The 20,102-nt window shown below is 37.8% G+C and overlaps 1 protein-coding gene across 2 annotated transcripts in view; it reads right to left on the minus strand.

The window, feature by feature from the left end:
- LOC121431832 (synaptotagmin-15-like) overlaps nt 1-20,102 on the minus strand; it is a 49,097-nt gene that overhangs the window by 25,939 nt on the left and 3,056 nt on the right. For both annotated transcript variants that reach the window (XM_041629589.1, XM_041629587.1), the window contains exons 2-3: nt 9,447-9,622; nt 8,962-9,180 (exon numbers count right to left, since the gene is read on the minus strand). In XM_041629589.1, the coding sequence (XP_041485523.1) occupies nt 8,962-9,180; nt 9,447-9,622 (395 nt within the window). The remainder of the gene's footprint in view (nt 1-8,961; nt 9,181-9,446; nt 9,623-20,102) is intronic.

A 20,102-nucleotide genomic window follows, 5' to 3' on the forward strand; every position in this document is an offset into this window, starting at 1 on the left:
GCATAATATGCAAATTAGGTAGATTTCTTTGCGCTTTTGAATAAAAACATTGAATACAATTATTTATCATTACTTTTCGCTCAAATTAAATTGTTTTGGACGCTTAATTTGTAATCTTTGGACTATTTTCCTTATTTTTCTAACTTTTTATGGCTAATTTGCATAATATGCAAATTTCATAAATTTCCACTGCTTGGATTTTTTGGGACTTTAGTATGTTGTTAAGGGGACCTTCCTGGAAAGCATTGCAGTGGAAAATCAAGTGTTGCAATTAGTGGCGGGTCACCCCCCTATTCTGGCTAGTTTGACTGGACTAAAATGCTATCCCAGTCTCTCGTTCTCCTTACCGTTGTCAATTGGTGAATATAATCAAGAGACGTCCGAGGTAGATGTTAAATGATATTGGCTTATTATGTGCTTCTGTCCTCCAGGTGGTTGCGGGACGGCGAAAGAATATTATCGTTCTAAGAAATCCTATTTAAACGGTGGATTCGGTTACGAAGGCAATGGGGCATCCAATGCGAAGGGAATCCACCAGTATGCATGAAGATGCGAAAAGGGGTAACTTATACCTCGCGTTTAGAGAAACTGGGGCTTGATATCCAGGTTAAAAATGGTAGATGTTAGTCTTGGAAACTTCCAGCCTTTTTGGAATGCTTTATGACTCAAGCATTTGATTTTTCGTCTAATAGTTTGCATCTGCATTTTTATTACCCTTTTCATTACTTTTGTAATATCCCATGCTTACAATATTATATTCAAATTTTGTTATCGCTCCTCTGTTACATATTTGTCACATTGAAATATGCTTTTTGTATTGCAAATTTATTTTGACAATACAATGAATGCATAAAACTCAAAACTGGACATCTTATGGATCAATATGATATGATGCAATATGGTGGGCATGTTAGAATCAACTGGTTGTGGGGAAAAAGTAAAACGGCGCGATGACAAAGAGTGGTGGTGGTGGGGGGGGGGGGGGGGCGATTATAAGGGCACGTGTTTAAAAAAACAGTTGTCCACTATTTTGATATCTTGTTTTTTACGTATGTCACCAAACCAGTATGTATAGGATGACCGCCCAGAATTCTTCAAATAGTGAAAAGGAAGAAATTAGGAAGGGGGGGTGAGAAGAAAATGATTTGAAAAAGATAGTAAGGTATCCAAACAAGTGGTCGAGGTCGCATAACTCTATATTGTTCCTGTTATTTACATGAATTGTGACGTCACCTATTGGTTGTTTTGCCCGCGTATCAAAATACCCATTACACTTCGTAATTCCGAAACACGTAAATTGCATATACCTCGATGTTCGTTAATACGAAAACGAAAAAGGTTTCGTTAATCCGAATATTTGTGGTGTAATTCCGAAGGTTCGTTAATCCGAAAAGGAAATGAGAGTCGTAATTCCGAAGGTTCGTTAGTCCGAAAACGAAATGAACAACGAACCTCATTTCGTTTTCGGATTGTCGAACCTTCGGAAGAACGAACCTCATTTCGTTTTCGGATTAACGAACCTTCGGAACAACGAACCTCATTCGGAATAACGAAGCTTCGGAATTCCGAATGTACACAGCACCGCCCCTCTATCCTGCAGTCCTTAAGCGAATATCGTTTATAAGCAGGTGTAATAAGAGTACATTATACCTTATGTAAACCTATCCTATTTAATAACTCAGTGGAACTGATTTTACTTGTCCTTGCTCTTCAGGGAATTCAATCTCGTCCCAATCAAATCCGAGATATGGAAATGGATTAAAGAGCGGGGTCACTGTTTTTTCAATCCTGAAATTGAAGTCAAGTAGATGAAGGGAACATTTAAGAGTAAGGCAGGTGAAATCAGACGACATAAAAAATGGAGATTGTCGTAAAAGAAGGTGAGGGCATTAATGCTGTTGAGATATGCGAAACACATTTCTTGCAGAAATTCAAGAATGGTGGCATTTTATGGAAGTGTTTCAAGTCATCCTCAGAGAGTGTATGCTTAGCGAACATGAGGAGCATCTAGTTCAGCAGATACTGTATATGTATACTTCAATACAAATTTAAAGGCCATCGGTGTGGTACATCTGCTGTTTGCAGCGCAAGGACCTACTGCTCTATTTGTCTATAATTCTGTCCCAGTTTCTGTCTGTAATCCGAAGTTTTCAATGAAACATTGTAGATTTCCTAAAGTTCAGCCGAATATGATTATGTTGTTTTTCTTTAAAGGACAAGTCCACCCCAACAAAGTGTTGACTTGAATAAAAGGAGAAAAATCCAACAAGTATAGCACTCACAATTTCATCAAAATCGGTTGTAAAATAAGAAAGTTATGACATTTTTAAGTTTCACTTGACTTTACAAAACAGTTATATGCACATCCTGTGTGTTGTGTAAATGAGGGGTGTAATGACATCACACACTCACTATTTCTTTTGTATTTCATTATATGAAATATGATTTATTGCCATTTTCTCCTCATTGTCCTTGAAACAAACTTTTTCATTCCTCCCTGAACACGTGGAATTACCATCGCCTTAACATGTAATGGTTCAGTCAAGTTGGTCCTTATTGTCAAATCTGTAAAAATTGAAATAACGTATTATTCAAACAATAAAAAACAAAAGAAATAGTGAGGGACATCATCATCTCTCTCATGTGCATCATGTCATTGAGTTGTGTATTTAACTGTTTGTGATAAATAAGCGAAACTTTAAAATATCATAACTTTCTTATTTTACATCAGATTTTGATGAAATTTTCAACATTATGCTTGATTGATTTTTCTGTATTGATTCAAATCAACATTTGTATAGGGTGGACTTGACCTTTAAGTAAATTATATGGTACTCATCGATATCAATCACTGCGGGTTGCATTTTAAAATAGGAAAATACTTTTTAAATACGTATTTAAATCGAAAGCAAAGGGTAAAGTAGTTGTTGATATATATTCCTATGATCATAACCACGGTCACAATGAATAACCGTGAAAACTGTTTATCATAATAATTTTAAATATAACTATCATCTCCTGGTATTAGAGAAATTAGATAGGCCTTACATTCTACAGAGGTCTTGTTACCCCCCCCCCCCAAAAAAAAAGTCTCGTATACATGTATATTAACCCCCGAAACGGTGATTTTTTTATTATTTACTTATTTTTTTTAGGATTATTTTTTTTTTGAATTTATGAAGAGCATACATATCTTATCTTTTTAAGTCATTGTTATCATGAACATGATGTTTATCTCTCCATAATCCCTCCCCAAAATGACGTGTGTTTTATTACACTATTAAGAAATCACTTAGACACTCAACATATCTGATGGGGGAAAGGAATCAAATTACTTTCTCTGCTGGAAGCAATATTTTAAACACATGTATATCAAATTGTGATGGTGATTCCGGTCACTCGTAAATCTTTGAATTTTATTTACTGCATAATGAGCGTGATGTGTAATGTTTTAGGCACCCATTTTTAAACACATCACAGACACAATATGCATCAATTAGGACCTTAAAAAAGATTAGGACCTTAAAACAGGTGAATTCACTGTAAAACAGTGATTTCAAACCAGAGGAATGGGGAAAAGTAGAAATAGCAATATGATATAGGAGGTCATGACTTTGAAAAAAAGGGTCGTGGGTTCGAATCCCGGTCATGGCGTAATTTTTAGCAAGAAATGTATCCGCATTGTGCTGCACTCATCCCAAGTGAGGTGAATGGGTACCTGGTAGGAAGAAATTCCTTGAATGCTTGAGCGCCTAGGCAGCCCAGCTAAAGCAGAGGTGATACATGTAATAATAACAAGGCCCGCTGGGAAAACAGTTTTCAGAACTAAAGTGGCTTCCCTGGGTAAATATACCTATATCATTATTATTATTATTATTACTACTACTACTTTCATTATTGTGATTATCATTATTATAGGAGAAAGGAAATAGAAGAAAAACGAGGACAAGCATAAATTAATTTAGTTGCGGCATTAAACCAGAGTGTGCAAAAGCATGTGTGAAAAGTGAGATTATCTAGATCAAGAGTAAAATGGACCAATTTCTATTTCAGAATTCTAGGTCATTTCTATTGATATGAAAATATCCTTCATAAGAATTAATTGGATTTTCAGGCGTAAAATCAGTGGCAACAAGTACCATGGCCACGAATAGACAAATTAAAAAAAAATTCACTTCTGAAATTAGACAAGGAGGCAGTCACGCGACCTTAATAATACATCCTTGCTTTATTTTTATATATTTGCTTTATTTTTATGTATATATATATATAATTATATATATGATTTGAGTACTACCGGAATCTGAAGGTGATTACCGGATTTAATGTGTGGGGGGAGAGGATGGGCATGGTCGTGGTGGGGGGAGAAGGGGTCTTGCGCTACTTAAACATCATGCGCGTCAGTGCTAATATTGTTGATATTTATAGGTATAATTATTTTTATATCAATTCATTTTTATTGATGTAAAAAATTACCACCCCATTGAAAATAATGCAAATGAAGAGATGGATGGAATTGCACGTTCTGACATTTCCAACAGCCATATTGGAAATTTACTTTGGTTCCATACGAGTTGGGGTTGTAACTGGTATCAAAAACTATATCAAATAATGTCCTAGAATATCCTAGAGAAAGAAGTGAATGATTACCAGGCGGAAATATTGTCCATCCCAAACTAGTTCACCGATATGGATGTGATAAAAATAATTCTTCTACTCCTTGTTTCATTAATCTCGGTCTAGTTGTTTGTATGTGGGGGCGTGTCAGGTTTTTCCAAAACAAGAGCCATAGTAATGAATTCATCGCACCCAGTCTGTGAGGCGCATCAAGAATAAAAATATAGTGTGCTCATTGATAATTAGAAGGCATCTTCCACCTGTCCTTTTGACATTGCCATAAATCACCTTTAATGAAAACTGAATAATTTATGGAAACCTCTCTCATGTATTCCATTTCGTTTGCGATATTCAGCCGGGGAAGGATATTGTCTTACAGAAGAAAAAGGATAAAAGCGTGTTCTTCATCTGCATTCGTGATATAGTCGACTGAAATTAAACCAGTCCGCAATGGCCTTGGCATTAAAAGGTGTGATAAAGCCAGTCCTCCGTGTAATGTTTTTAATGATTCCTGTACCGCTCTACTAACGATGCTGACAGGGCACTAGAAGCTACAATGTTCTGATCCTATATGTTCGAGTATGATATTGCAACGTTATCTCTCGATATATTAGGAGTCAGTGGCGTACCATGGGTCACGGTATTAGGGGGCATCATGCAGCACTGAAAAACATCGAGCCACTAATTGGCGCGCGAAGCGCGCTCAATTGCCAGGTATGCTGAGCTATTAGAGACATTTTAAGGAATGTGCCATTAAATGGATTGTTTCTCATTGAACAAAATAATGCGAGCGCGTAGCTCGAGCAGAAATTTTTCGGATATTAAGACCTAAAAAAGGAATATCATAGGCAAAATTTTGTAATCATGATACATATCTGTCTCACTAAACAAACAATGCGAGGTAAAATGTTTTGTATACATGTATATTTAATCCAAACAGGGTTATTTTTTATATTTATTTCAAGTATATTTTTTAGGAATTCATGGAGAAAATACATATCTCATAATCTCACCAATTCTAATATACGGTTTTTTTTTTTTTTGGGGGGGGGGCAGCCGATGGGGGGGGGGGCACGTAGTTACACCACTGTTAGGCGTGGTGCGACAGTCATAATGGCAAATCCGGCTCCTGTCTTCCTGTGACTAAAGCTAAGCAATTGATCGTAAAGCTGATTTTTTTTTACGATTGATCATATGCATTAATCTATGCAATCAATCGTGAAAATCAGCCTCAAAGTCGATCGCCAAGACTATACGTTACGAGACCCAGATCCAGACGATATTATTAATATGATTTTTTTTGAGGGGGGGGGCTTGGTGCCCCCTTCAACAATTTGCGCAATATTTTTGCCGCGCGAAATTTTAGATCAAATTCGCGACAACCAGGTACGCGGTAACGAAATTATGCAACAGTTTGTAAGTGAATGTCGAACCAAAAATTGTTCGAAAACGTGATATCGTATACAAAGTTAATGCAAACTGTGTGGTTCCTGAAATGGTGATTTCAATATACGATAAGTGAAGAAGTCGAAGGTAAGAAGAAGACCTCTTCGAATGCTAAGATATACAAGGCACGCAAGACATATACAAGCTCGGACAACCTACGTCATCACCACCTCTAATATGAAAACAAAACCGGTTTCTCTGTGTACTGCAGTACACGCATGGGTTGAGTCTTGGCGTACCGTAATAAATAGATCTGACGATGCCGAAAAGAAGCCTATTTCCTTTAACTATTAGCCTATATTATTTTCAGGTCGATGTTCATCTGGTTAGTTTATCGTATTATCACGGATCGTTTGTTTCGATGTGAGCAGTGTTATATAATTTTATTTAGTAGAATTCCCCAATTATTGCAAAAAAAAAATATTTGCTGTTTATATTATGAAACATTATGATTACTACGTAACATAGATTGCGATTATTTTTTGTGAAATTAACACAAAACTGCTGTTCTCAAATCCCATATTTTAACACCTTCCCCTCCCCCTAGATGCCAGCTATAACCCCCCCCCAAACAGAGATGAAATTATATCGGATATACAGTTCTATATTTTTACTATTGCTTTTATATTAAAGTTCCTTATATCTTAAGATAACTACTCAGGTGTGTCCTGGCTCATACAGGAACTTTTCATAGTCTTGCATTCTGTAATTTCAAAAGGCATTATTCCCATATAAGAGCAAATGGGCACTGATGAGTATTCGTGCGAATTCCTCAAGAGATTTCCACTGGAAAGTCTACAGGCTACTGAAAATACTTGCATGTAATTTTCACAGAGCAAATGAATAATTGAAAATCCCTTTAAAATACGTGAAATTCTCTTCTTGTTATAATAGCGGGTATAGGGGAACGATTATGTTTTTTTTAAACGAACACACATACAAAAAACACTGCTCAGCTTGTTTTTCATGTTCCTTGTCTACATTGGCATATACAATAGGGGTCCGAACCCAAGAACCTAGCTTTGTCCCCAGAGGTGACTCCCGTCTTTGAATTTGAGGAGAAAAAATATATATTTAAGAGGAAGGAAAGGAGGAGGAAGAAGAAAGGAGAGTTTTAAAATGATAAGGCCGTGTACATAAACCCCAGGACCTATTATTAATACAATGGTAAGTCCTACGAGTGTTGCCACTCTAGCTCTTATGAACTGATCCCCAGGGGCCGTTCAAAATATAATATTCTTATGATTACCCTTCTCTATTCTTATACGTCTAGCGTCCGACACGTAGGCAATGGGTACAATTTTAACGAAAAAAGACTTTATTAAGCATGGTAAGACTCGACCCGTAAGCAAACCCACGACCTCCCGTTCATGAGTCGGACACTCTGCCACCAAACCCCGATTCAGTTGAGTAAAAAATTATGTGTTAATGCTAAGGTCGCCCCCTTCTAATCAGCGTATAGTCGTACCGCCCCTGTTTGAGCCTTATCGTATCATCTTCCAATAAATTGTTTCATTAAGTGGTTAAATACGCCCTTGAGAATCTAATGTGCCTAATTCACGATGCAATAAATGTGCTCGGCGGTAAGGTTCAAAAGGTCTAACGAGGCCACGATGATCTCTCCTTCAATGCTATTTAATGATATTATGAAAGGGTAATGCATTAGTTATTTAGTTAATAAAGGAATGGGAAACAGAGAGCCGGGCATGGAATTTCGCATGTAAGTTCACATTGGTTTCCATCAGAAAGAATCAATATTTTTGTGCAGCTACCGCAATGGAAAACGGCAAATAATCGCAATGTGACGCATTCAAAAATATAAACATAAAGTAGGAAAAAGTTAATGGAACGATTAGGGAAGGCTAAAGTTAATAATGAACTGGTGGACTGAGGAGGGGAGGGAGAGGTTCCTGAATCTTCCCTTCTTTTCTTCAAGAAAATACCTCCCCAAAATCGTAATTCAGGAGCCGGATGGGGTCTTTGACAGAACCTAATTTGCCCTTTTTGCATTATTGCTGCCGCCGCTCCCTGCCACCCCCTCCACATAGCAAAGATCGGCTGCTAATCCTATAAACTCCACGTACCATTTTACATTATAACATCATAATCATTACTTTATGGGTTGAAATCAGTAACTTCATATCTACTTTAGATATCAGGTTGAAAGTATTTGGGTTTTATATTACAGTGCTCATTACCAACAGATTTATCCTGTCAAACAAAATATCTCACTCTCAATCAAGTTCATTCCATGAACTGGAATATGAATGATAAATCACTGAGTTTCCGTCAAAAACATCTTAAAGTGAAATAGGCGAAATTCAATTGTGCTCAATTGAAATATTTTCAATTGTCAAAATAAGCAAAATGTTCGACATCATAATTATTCATATTACGTGTCACTCAGTGGCAGGATCCAGGGGGCTGGATGTGCTCCCCACTTTTGAGAACCATTCCTTTCATCGGGAAAATGTGCCCCCCCCCCTTGGAAAATCCCGATTCCGCCCCTGGTGTCACTGCTATTGGTTTTCGTTCGTAAAGGCTTAATTTATTGAAACGGCTCTGTTTGAAATAGCTAATATTGCAGTCACATCAACCAAACGACCATACATCGACAAAATCTTTTACGTTTTTGTAATGGCTTATCATCGGTCAGTTTGGTATTATGTCCCTTGGAATGACTTTAGGCCTTATGCATTCGTGTCCTTTCGTCGCCGTCTTGGAGGGTGAAGCCATTGCCTCGCATGCGTTGGTGATGTGCAGCTGTTGCATCCCTCCGTTTACGCGTATTCCTATACCCTCAGAGGGAGGGCGCAATGAGATTATGACGTCATATGCATGAGGGCGTTAGTATCAAGTGAACGTGAATGTGACTGAATTGGGATTATGATGACTTACCAACTGGCGGACTCATGATATCCGTGGCGGACGGTCTGCGGGAGTTTGTCCGGGGTGAACTGGTATTGTGGGTAGGGGAACCTCCCTCGGCGGAATCGGCGCTGCATAGGCTGAGGGTACCCACGCTATCGCGACGTCCATCGTTCTCCTGATCGTACGCCGACGACGACGACGAGATGACCTTTTGCTGTTCTTGATTAATGATGGGGACTTGGCATCCTGGATAGTAAAAATCAGAATTAAAACACAGGAGACGGGTGGATAGTGAAGATTAATTTGTGAATTAAGTCACCGATTGTTTGTTTTCCTGACAATATGTATAATGTAAATACATCCAGTTATCACAAAGTATTGGTGATCGTTACTAATGAAGGTTTTGAAAAAAGGAATAGAACAAAACATTTTGATATGCAGAATATGTTTCAAGGTAATACATCTCCTTTAGTTTGTAAGCTTTAAACACAGAATGGCGTTGTCATGGTTACCTGCGTAGGACGGCCTCCGCTCCATGGTGACCGAGGGCCTCCTTTCTGCCGATCCTCTCATGTCCGGCTGGTCCAGCATGTCAGGCATGGGTGAGGCCGGAGGGGGGAATGTGAAGCCCCCGATGCGCTCCCGCGGGATGGGGGCAGGTGGAAGGGTGAACGGTACGGTCTTTAAACTGCAAGTGAGAGAGAACAAGTGGTTTATGAAAAGGTCAAGCGGTATGTGGGAGGAAATAATTGTTACACTACCCCCCCAAAAAAAAAAAAACACAAAAAGAAAAGAGCGTTGTCATTTTTATAGCGTATTTTATATCAAACGGAAAGAATAAATCTTAAACCGTGAATTTGTAACCACTAAGTAGTCACTTCTTACAACACAGATCTGACTTTCAGAGTCAGACAATGTCCCCGACGAGGGTTTTTAAAATGACCCACGAGTCCGAATAGGATGCTGAGTTGACTACGTTTTCGCGACTTAGCTTGATATAAAGTTGGAAATCGCAAAAATATAAATGGGGGCATCTTGAAAGATCTGAGGCAGAGGGTGACGGAATGTTATTTAAAAGGACACATGTGAGAAAAAAAATTATTCGAAGGAATATTCAAATTACTCCAATTGTTTGTTTTTAGCAAATCTATACGTAAATTCCTCAATCAGGAGTTTTGACCAGAACATAACGAGATAAGAAGAAATGGATAACGAGAAATGAAGAGAGAGAGAGAGAGATAGAGACAGAGATAGAAGGGGGTGACTGTGTAATTAAGTTTCTAGTGATTTTTATACCAGCAAAAGAGGTTGATAATAATTGAAAGACCAAGTCAAAGGAGCAATGCCGATAGAGTATTTTCAACCACGTTAGAATAAAACAAACATTGTGGTCCAGTGATTAGAGCGTTGGACTCATAATTTCAAGGTTGTGAGTTCGAATCCCCACTCTGACGTTGCCTCCACTTTGATCAAAAGACCAGAGATTAGTTTTTGTAGTCTATAACGTCAGCCAATATGATTGATTAACCCAAACATGTTTTCAATTAACTGGTTATACCAGCTAAGCGTTTACCAGAAAGCTGTCGAGTTTCCACGGGAGTTACCATAAACAGAAACAGAGACGGAAAAATACAATTATCCGATAAATTGGATGGTGTATCTAGTGTCTGCAAGGGCTGTTCAGTGTGAGAAACCGATCATTGCAAAATGATACATTATGTGATGCCAGATTACATACATCATTGTCTACCCCTTTCTGATAAAGTTCAATGCCATTCGAATCAATAACGCGACAGGTCGTCAACACCAATGTACGGAATGATATGACAAACAAATTTTAGGTGGCAATTCTGGCAGTCTGGGCGTACAGACATGATAACCTAAGACAGTCAAGTCAAATTGGATCTGAAATAAATATTAGGGATACATTTTGAAAAAAAGAACACGATTCCAGGAGGCAATGATGGATTATTTTTTCCCACCCGATTAATTGTATTATTTCATGTATATGTAATTAAAAATTGACTGCTTATCACAATCGGTAATTATATTAAGAAAATATAAAACGGGGATGGATTTACAGTTTGGATCGGAAAAGACAACCTTAATAAATTCGCTCCAAGGCTGACTGATGGGGCGTAGCAAAGAACAAGCCTATGTTCTATTGTTTTCAACTTTCTCATAAAACTCTATTATTTGCAAATGAAAAGGGTAAGTATACAACCAGAATCTTCACACGTAAACAGTGATTTCTTTGAGTGTAAAGAGACCCCTTTCGCTCTGAATGCGTGTTAGTAGTACCAGATGTAGAAAGAGAGAGAGCGTCGATATCTGTAAAGGCTTCGCCAACACCTATTTGGTATCTCAACGATCCAGTCTTTAAGTGCAATGCTCGGAAAGGTAAGATTAAATTGATTTCTTTTAAGCAAGAGTCTTGTATCTCCCGTGAATGCACCTGGCTTTTATCGACTTTCGAAACCGAGAGTGAATCGTGAACAATGCGATTGCACTACTCAAGAGGCCTTGGTTATACTCTCTCTCTCTTGAAAAAAAGTCGAGTGAAAAATTCACTCCTTTTAGAAAGTGGATCATTTGATTAAGAGTAAATTTTGGTTGTCGAGTGAATATCACTAATTCTTTAGTTAAAATTATTCAAATAATTCGTACGTTCACTCTAAATTCACGCCAAACTGAGTATTTTTTGACGGCACTACCAAAGAGAGTGCAACACGAGTGATAGTTATTTTTTGTGTGTGTGAAAGAAGGAAAGAGTTTATGGTCCTGCATGGGAGTGGGGTGCTGCGTGTGTTAAACACTATCGGCAGCACATTTGAAAATCTGGCAAGAATGTTAAAAGGTATAAATTAAACCCAAAATACCCTTATTTTATAGTGAAACATTATTATTATTTTTTTTTTTTTGGGGGGGGCTTGCTTGTCCATTTTTTTTTCCAAAATCCAAATCATCTTTATTTTGTAATGAAAAACTGTCCCCTTTTTAGTGCTTGTCATATTATTGTTCCAAACCAGCACCCCCTTTAAGTAAATAAATCTTTTCCATGGACTGGAATAGTTTTATTGCAAATCCTCAATGCGCGTTTGTTTTCTTTTTATTTATTTCAAGTGAAAAACGTGTTTGATTGCAAGTTATTTTTGCAACCAATCGAAAGCATACCCTTGAGAACTGCGTTTGAATGTCTGAGTTACAGTTAGGCACAACTCATCATGCTCATTGTGCAACAGGCCCCCCAAGTTACCCAAATTTCCGTGAACTGGAGCGAATTATGGGGGACATCGCCATGCCTATATAGCTGCATGATAGGCGCCGTATACGGCACACCCTATTTTCCTTGATGGAATGTATTAGGGAACATACTGGCGAAATATTGGAACATCAATCCCTTAAACCCTTTTTAATTGACGATGCAATCCCTTGTCTCGCAAGCGAATGATAAAGATTCATTGGGGAGATTTATTTCTGCAAGAAAGTCGCCATGAGGCTTGATTTTCCGATATCTCTCGCAAAATTAGATTAATTCTGTCTAGGGTGATCACATTCAGGATTTATCAAAAGACACTCGGGAAACACGGCAACACAGAACAATCGATTCGGAAAAGATGGTGGATGAGGGAGAGCATATTCAGAGATTGGCAGGAAGCGAGAGAGGGAATTGAAAAATGAGGCAATGATTTTCTTTGGAAGGGGGCTGAATGAAAATTGTATACGCTGAAGTGATTTCAGAGATATCAAAAGTGAGCAAAGCGAGCGTGCCAACAATTCAGATTATTCCTTTTTAATACTAGTCAAAAAGAAATACTGTGGATACTACAACCTTGAAAGTAGTCCTATAATGTTTAAAGATGAAAATAAATATTCGTAAAGATTTTGGCGTTTCCAGCTGATTCCAACTCTGGCAGGGCGCAATCGATATACGAAGAGAGAGGGAGAGAGAAGGGAGGGATGGTGGAGGGGAGAGGGACGAGGTAAAATAGAAATATTAAACAAAAAAAAATGGATAAGAGGGACTATAATGGTCTTTGCGAAATTCAGAGTGAACAGCTTCTTGATTGTAAAAAGTGAAAACTAAGACAGATTTAAAGAGGTTGAGCGGGGTTATGGCTCATATGAGAAGGTAGATATTAAGAGATACACTCTAAAAACACCGAGTTAAATCTAACCCAATATTTTGAAGAAAGGGAACGTTCCTGTTTGCTGGATATTTTGTTACCATATATTGGGCTATTTCAACGCAACATTTACAAAATATACAAATTCATTTTACCCAACCAACTTGCATGTTCCGATATTACCCAATTTTGGGTAAACCTTTTTTCAGAGTGTAAGACAGGCTTATAAACTACTGAGATAAACTAGAGACATTAGGAGAGAATAAAGCAAGTAGATAAAGGAAATCGAAGAAACCATTATCAACACGAAACGATGGTAAGGCACGAAGACATCGTCCAATAAGGCTACATTCACACCAACGAGACTGACTCCACATCAACCGATGGTATGTCACTGGTAATAACGTTATAAATTTGGTATGTCAGGATTGGTTGGTTTGTGTGACTGGGGCATTAATACCTCAGTCACATTTGCTCTACGGCGGCCTAAGGCGAGTCGATTTTTTTGTATTAGCTGCATATTATTACACTGTTAAAAAAACCCGTGATTTTACAGAGAAATAAAAGAAGATTTTGCAGAAAGCAAATACAGAATCATTCTGTAAATTCATAAAACATGATTTTTTTCTGCAATTTAACAGAACAGGTCTGTTTAAAAAGGTGAAAAGACTGTTTTATTCAAGGAAATTTGTAAGATGCCATACACCAAATACCAATTTCCTGTAAGATTACGCAATCTGTTAAGATTACAGGTGTTCTCGAGACTCTGCTGCAGGAACTTCTTTTATTTCAAGGATAAATTTTCTAACAGTGTAGAAATGATTAATACGGCTGTTTTCGACTCGCCGTATAAGGCCGGCGTAGAGTAAATGTGACTGAGGTATAAGGCCAATGACCTGAAAAATTATAATTAGACACCGTTAACAGCACCAAAGACAAATAACACGCAGTAGAGACTTGGTCAAACGATAGTTTCAGGGGGTATGCACAGAGCCTGTATCACCGTTAATGTTGGAGAGTCTGCATACAAAAGTCATGTATACTACAGGGAAGGTAGCCAGAAACAGGCAGAACAAGAATTGCCTTTGGTAAATAAATACGCGTGCTTATTTTACCAACAAATAGAGTACGCTTTGCTGCATTGCCTGCAGTTTAACGCCAGGCTGAGCATCTCTGGCGCGTGAATACACCCAAAAGCATTCCACAGCCAGGCAAAGCTAACTACTACCCTCCTCATATAGCATCTAGTGCGATTCCTCACACGTAGGTAAAGGAAAAAAGAAACACAAAAATACCGTCGTTGTGAAAAATGATAGAAAGGAAAGGAAGAAATCTCAAGCACATGATCACTTGACCTATTTCGTGTTGAAAGCCATCGGCGATGGCCTTCCGCCTCATAAAGAAAGAAAAGCAAGTTTTATGAGCAGAAAGAGGGAAAAGGGAAAGGGGATAAATGGAGAGAAAGTTGAAATATGACTCTTTCGTAAGATTGAACACGCGTTTCCTCTCATGATTAGAATTTGACGTCATTGAATTAGCTCTATCTTAGCTGGATAGTCTTAGAAAAGATTCGAGTGTATCTGAGGATATTATTTATAATGAAGAGTATACATTTTCGCTTCACACTGTCTATTCATATCATGTAATGCGTGTAATATGAAATGTAATCACCATGGTGAGTGTGTGGGAAATGTGATGATATACAAGGGCCGCGAAAGTGGTGTGGGGTTGGGGGGCTGGGGGAGCTTCTGCCCCCACTTTTTCCAAAACCATGTACAAAAACGTAAAAATGACCATATGATTGTGATTTTCTGCACGGGTCAGCCCCCTACTTTGAAAACCGTTCCGCGGCCCCTGATATATAATTTTATATATTTTTAATTTGAATTTCTGATGAAATATGATATTTTCACTTCAGATGTTTCTATTTAACAAGAAGAGAGGACGAAGAGAGTGCGAATGACAAGTGGGATGGAAAGAGGGGAAATGGGAGAATTAGACGACATACGAGAAAAAGAGAGTTGGGGATGCAAAAACAAGAGAGTGGAAGAGAAAGAGGGGGGCGAGTTACATGAATATATATATAGGGAGATGAGGGAGACGGGAAACAGAAGACTGAAAAGCGGGAACGGAGGGAGGTAAAGAGAAACTTCGAAAAATTGTGTGAGAATTCGGATTGCCTTAACAAAGCACTTGAAGAGCATGAAGAGGAACATGAGGAAGGGAATCTCTGCAGCCATTTTTTCATTATTTCCTCTTCTTCAATAAGTACTCAGTCATTTAGTTCTCACTCGGGCTGCACCTCCTTATCCTTCTTCTTTTTTATAAAATGTGACAGTTTTCCTACTTAAGATTCTGTCGTGTTATGGATTTTACGAGCAGGTGGTTTGCTGGAAAAGATCCGGGACAAACAGAATCTTTGGAGAGCTTCGAAATCGATAGCTGTTCCCATGCTTACACGAAACGGTCATTCTATATTAGACGGAAGCCCTTTATTGGCTCACGAGTGGAAATTATAGATTTAAGGAGCTTGTCAACAAGCTTGTTTGGTCTGCAAAATGGATTTAAAGTCCGGAAGACAGATTTTCTTTGTAAATGTATAGCTTATACTTGGAGAAAAGTCAGAACTAATACCTACACAGCTAAATGGAAACTAATTGTTGTATTTTTTGCGACTAGAAAAGGTGAAAGGTCATGTGTTCACTTTCTAAGGTCGACACTTGAATTATACAAAATATGCCTACTAATGTCCATCCTCAGTCGTGAGAAATAATGCGCGTTTCTGTTATTTTGTTTAAGAAGTCCTGTCAGACGCCATCTATTCCAAGTATCATAAACATGAGAAATCTAAAATAATCCTTTGCTACACATGCTAAAGGACAGTGTGCCTCAGTAGGATTTTGAACACACGAACCTCTCGTATCTTTAAATATACGTAATTTAGACACAAGAATACGACACCTGAAATAAACGCCTGGCCTCTTTGGCCCCTTTTACCTTTCTATGAAACACATGGTTTAAAGAAACACAAGCGGCAAGAGTTTATATGAACAGAGGAAAGGAAATATCGACTCCCCACTTGCTAAATTTCATAACAACAAGTCGGGGCAAAACGTGACAAGCATACAAAAAAAATGTGAAAAAAAACTGTCAATACAAGGGCCGCGGAAGGGTTTCGAAATTGGGGATGGCTGACCATTAAAAACAATATTATGTTTATTTTTACGTTTTCATACACAACCATAAGTGTACGTGAATGTGTGTGTGGGGGGGGGGGGGAGGTGCCTGAAGTCCCCTTAGCCCGGTATCTGGGGCCTTAACATTGGATTGTACGTATTTTCTCTGAGGGCGCACTCGTGATATCGGTCTTTTAAAAAAATGGTCCTATTTATACATTGCGTTTGTACAAAGGATCCATATAAGGTTTAGAGGTTAAAAGAGAACCCATTTTAAAGAGTAATTAATTTTATAGATTTTCATCTGACCCTCAGATGGTTGGGATTATAGAACAGGCTTTGGGATTCTGAAAGATAAATTACAGATTAAGATGGACCGAATAGACGGGGATAAGTACGACCTTGGAAGAATGGATAAGCCTCGGGAGAATGGGTTGAGATTATGGCCGACCCTTTTTCTTAAACTCTGATTGACCTAGATTAATGGGACTTAAAATAGAAGAATTCTCATTCGAAGAAAATGAAACTGTCACCAGAGGGTGATCACGTGGCCAGGAGGTCGTATGCTAAGAATTCAATCTACAATATAACTCTTTACTATAGTAAGAGGCGTTAGCATTGCAATATGACCTTGACTGCCCAGTAATGAAAATACTCCACAGGGAGTGGACATTGTGCGTGGAGGTAAATTAAAATACGATGACTATATCTTTAAAATGCTTTGTTGATGGTAATGGTGTTTGTGGTGTTTTGTTTCAACCCACAAACCACCCCCTTGGTCTAGCAACTGATTGGTTTGTATTATAGTTTTGCATTTTTTTTTATTCTTTGGTTTTAGAACTTGCAACCTTAAAGGAGAATGAAACCATTGGAACAAGATAGCTTGTGTGAAAACAGAAAAATCAAAGAAACAGATCAACAAAAGTTTGAGAAAATTCGGACAAATAATGAGAAAGTTATGAGCATTTGAATATTGCGATCACTGTTGCTATGGAGATAGCAAATTGCAGGGCGTCGATCCATTTTTCAGATTGGGGGGGCAAAATCATTAACGTTCTAAAGGCGCTCGATCGTACAAAACACCCACACACACATATGTACATACACACACACATATGCGTGTGTGTGTATATATATATATATATATATATATATATATATATGACTCATGAGACCTCACAAAAAAATTAATGCGAGCGCGAAGCGCGAGCTGATTTTTTTTAGTATACTGACTGGAAAAGCGTGCCGGTTTAGGACTGTTTGTAGTAACTCATGAGGAGGATACATATCTCACTACACAGAATCTAGTACGAGTGCCGAGAGTGAGCTGAAATTTCTTTATATTCTGACCTGAAAACTTGATATTCTAAGCATTATTGGTACCAGTGATTAAGATTTGTATCTAAAAGAACAATAGATGCGAGCGCGAAGCGCGAGCTGAAAATTTTGATATTTCGATCTGAAAAAATTACAGTTTAATGGACGTTTTTGATGAAGAACAAGATATATATCCACGAAAAGATGATTGCAAATCGAAGCAGTTCTTTTGAGGCTTAGAACTGAAAGTGAAAATGGGACATTTACATTTACCTATTTAATCATGAAAAGTATGGTTTTTTGCTACAGAAATGATGCGAGCGCGAAGCGCGAGCTGAAAATTTTTATATTCCAATCTGAAAAGCGGACATTTTAAGCACGATTTTAAATAAAGAACGAGTTGTGTATCACCATCTCGCTTGCTGAACATTACAATCTTGTTTATTTTTAATGCATATCCGGAATTATTGGGGGGCAAAATGATATGTTTGCCCCCCCCCAATATTTTCATTGGCGGGGCGATCGCCCCGTGCCCCCCAGGATCGACGCCTCTGGCAAATTGGCAATGCGACAAAGATGTGTGATGTCATTGTGAACAACTCTCCCCAATATTTTAGTATATATTACACTTGAATTGCCTCTTTTATCACATCTTATCCCTAGATCGTGTGTTCTTTCTACATGAGGGCATGTAATACATATTTTTTAAGAATACATCATGGATAAAGAGTTTGTATCATCATAAGAAAAAGCAAAAAGAGACATTTTGAGGGTATTTTATAGTCCACCAAAGGGAAAGTTGTTCACCAGTGACATCACACATCCTTGTCGCATTGCCAATAGGAGGATCTCCATAGCATTAGTGATTGCAATATTCAAATGCTCATAACTTTCTCACTATTTGTCCGATTTTTCTCAAACTTTCTTTATTCTTATTCTTTGATTTTTCTGTTTCTACACAAGCCTATTTGTTCCAAAGGTTTCATTCCCCTTTAATTGCATTTATTTGTTTGCTGCTTCATAGCCAATCTCATTCCTACGATTCCTACGTAATGATTCAATTAGATTTAATTGTATAGGAAGACGCCAATACAACAAGATTTTTAAATCACTATAATAGGCGATATTATTTTAACTCTATCAGAATAATGTAATCATTTCTAAAAAATCAAATTTGGATTCAATTATAGAAATCACGGGAATTCGAGAGTTGCATGTAAACAGAAGAAGTCAATAATAGAATTAACTGGTTTATAAAACACAGCGCAGGCAGTACCGGGCCCCATGAAATTACACATTTTTTCTTAACATAATCAAGCCACTAATAACTCGCACGTACTTTTATGTGAAGCGCAATTCCCAGCGTGGCCCAATTATCGTTGATGATCAGGGCGCTCGATAAAGTGGATGAGTAATGAAATCATATCATTTGCTTTTGAATGATTAATTATTACCAGGGAGATGGAATCAATAATTATCTCTCTATGCCATGTATGCGTAAACAGGAGTCAGGGTGAGGGCGGGGATGTGTAGGGAGTTATGGCCAAAAAATAGAAAAGGAAGGGAGCTACACAACCGAGGCGAATTGCGAATTTGACATTGTGGCTTAGTGGTAGAGCGCCCCCCATGATTCGAAGGTCATGGGTTCGCTCCTATGCTGAGTCGTACCAATATGTATGTTACTTTGTTATTAAGACGTATACATGCTGGAAACTATTAAGTTATTATTGAACTTATGTAGATTCTATAGATTAGGTTTGTTTATTTTTATTACTGCGTTAGAAATATCAAAATAATCCGCATTATAAACAATATAGTCATAATACTTGATGAATCCAAAATAACGCTGTGATGATAAATTACACATTTTAATAACAACAAAAACTTAATTAATGAACGTAGGAGACCGTCATCGTGAAAGTTTCGTCTAATGCATTTTCTTGTAACGCGCATAGAGAATTAGTATCAATTTATTATCATGCGCTTAATAAAACTTACATTACTATTATCAATAAAATTAAGTCTAAGAAATGCGACCTTCTGCATACAGGCGCTCGATCTTTTGAATGCACAATGCAAAAAGATATGATGATTTATTTTTTGCAAACGACACGAATGACTATTATCGTTGATATTGCAATTTGGAGTCTTTTCTGCCCTTTGAAATTTCAATTGAAGGATCTGGAGCAAAACTTGGGCGCATCTTTTTCTTAGGGGGAATTCGCAACAGTAACAATATTTTTGAAAAATATCTTAGGATGTTCCCCCTCCCCTCGATTGCAAAAAAACCAAACAAACAGACATGTGTCCTTCTATTATGAATCAATGGAAGCTTCAACTAAGCACCAAAAGGGCGGGAAAAGAAACGGAAACAAGAAAATATTCAATAATGCAGGAAGACAAGATTTTGGGTATCGTCAAGTGCATTATTGTTAGGATTTAAAGAGAACAAGAAAAAAAATGTCTTTGACAAGTCGACTGCATCAAATCGAAAAGAAAATATCCTTATATTTGTAGGCTATTGTATTCAGTATGCACTTTACATGAT

This window comes from Lytechinus variegatus, chromosome 18 (genome assembly GCF_018143015.1).
Source record: "Lytechinus variegatus isolate NC3 chromosome 18, Lvar_3.0, whole genome shotgun sequence".
In the NCBI taxonomy this organism is placed as follows: Eukaryota; Metazoa; Echinodermata; class Echinoidea; order Temnopleuroida; family Toxopneustidae; genus Lytechinus; species Lytechinus variegatus.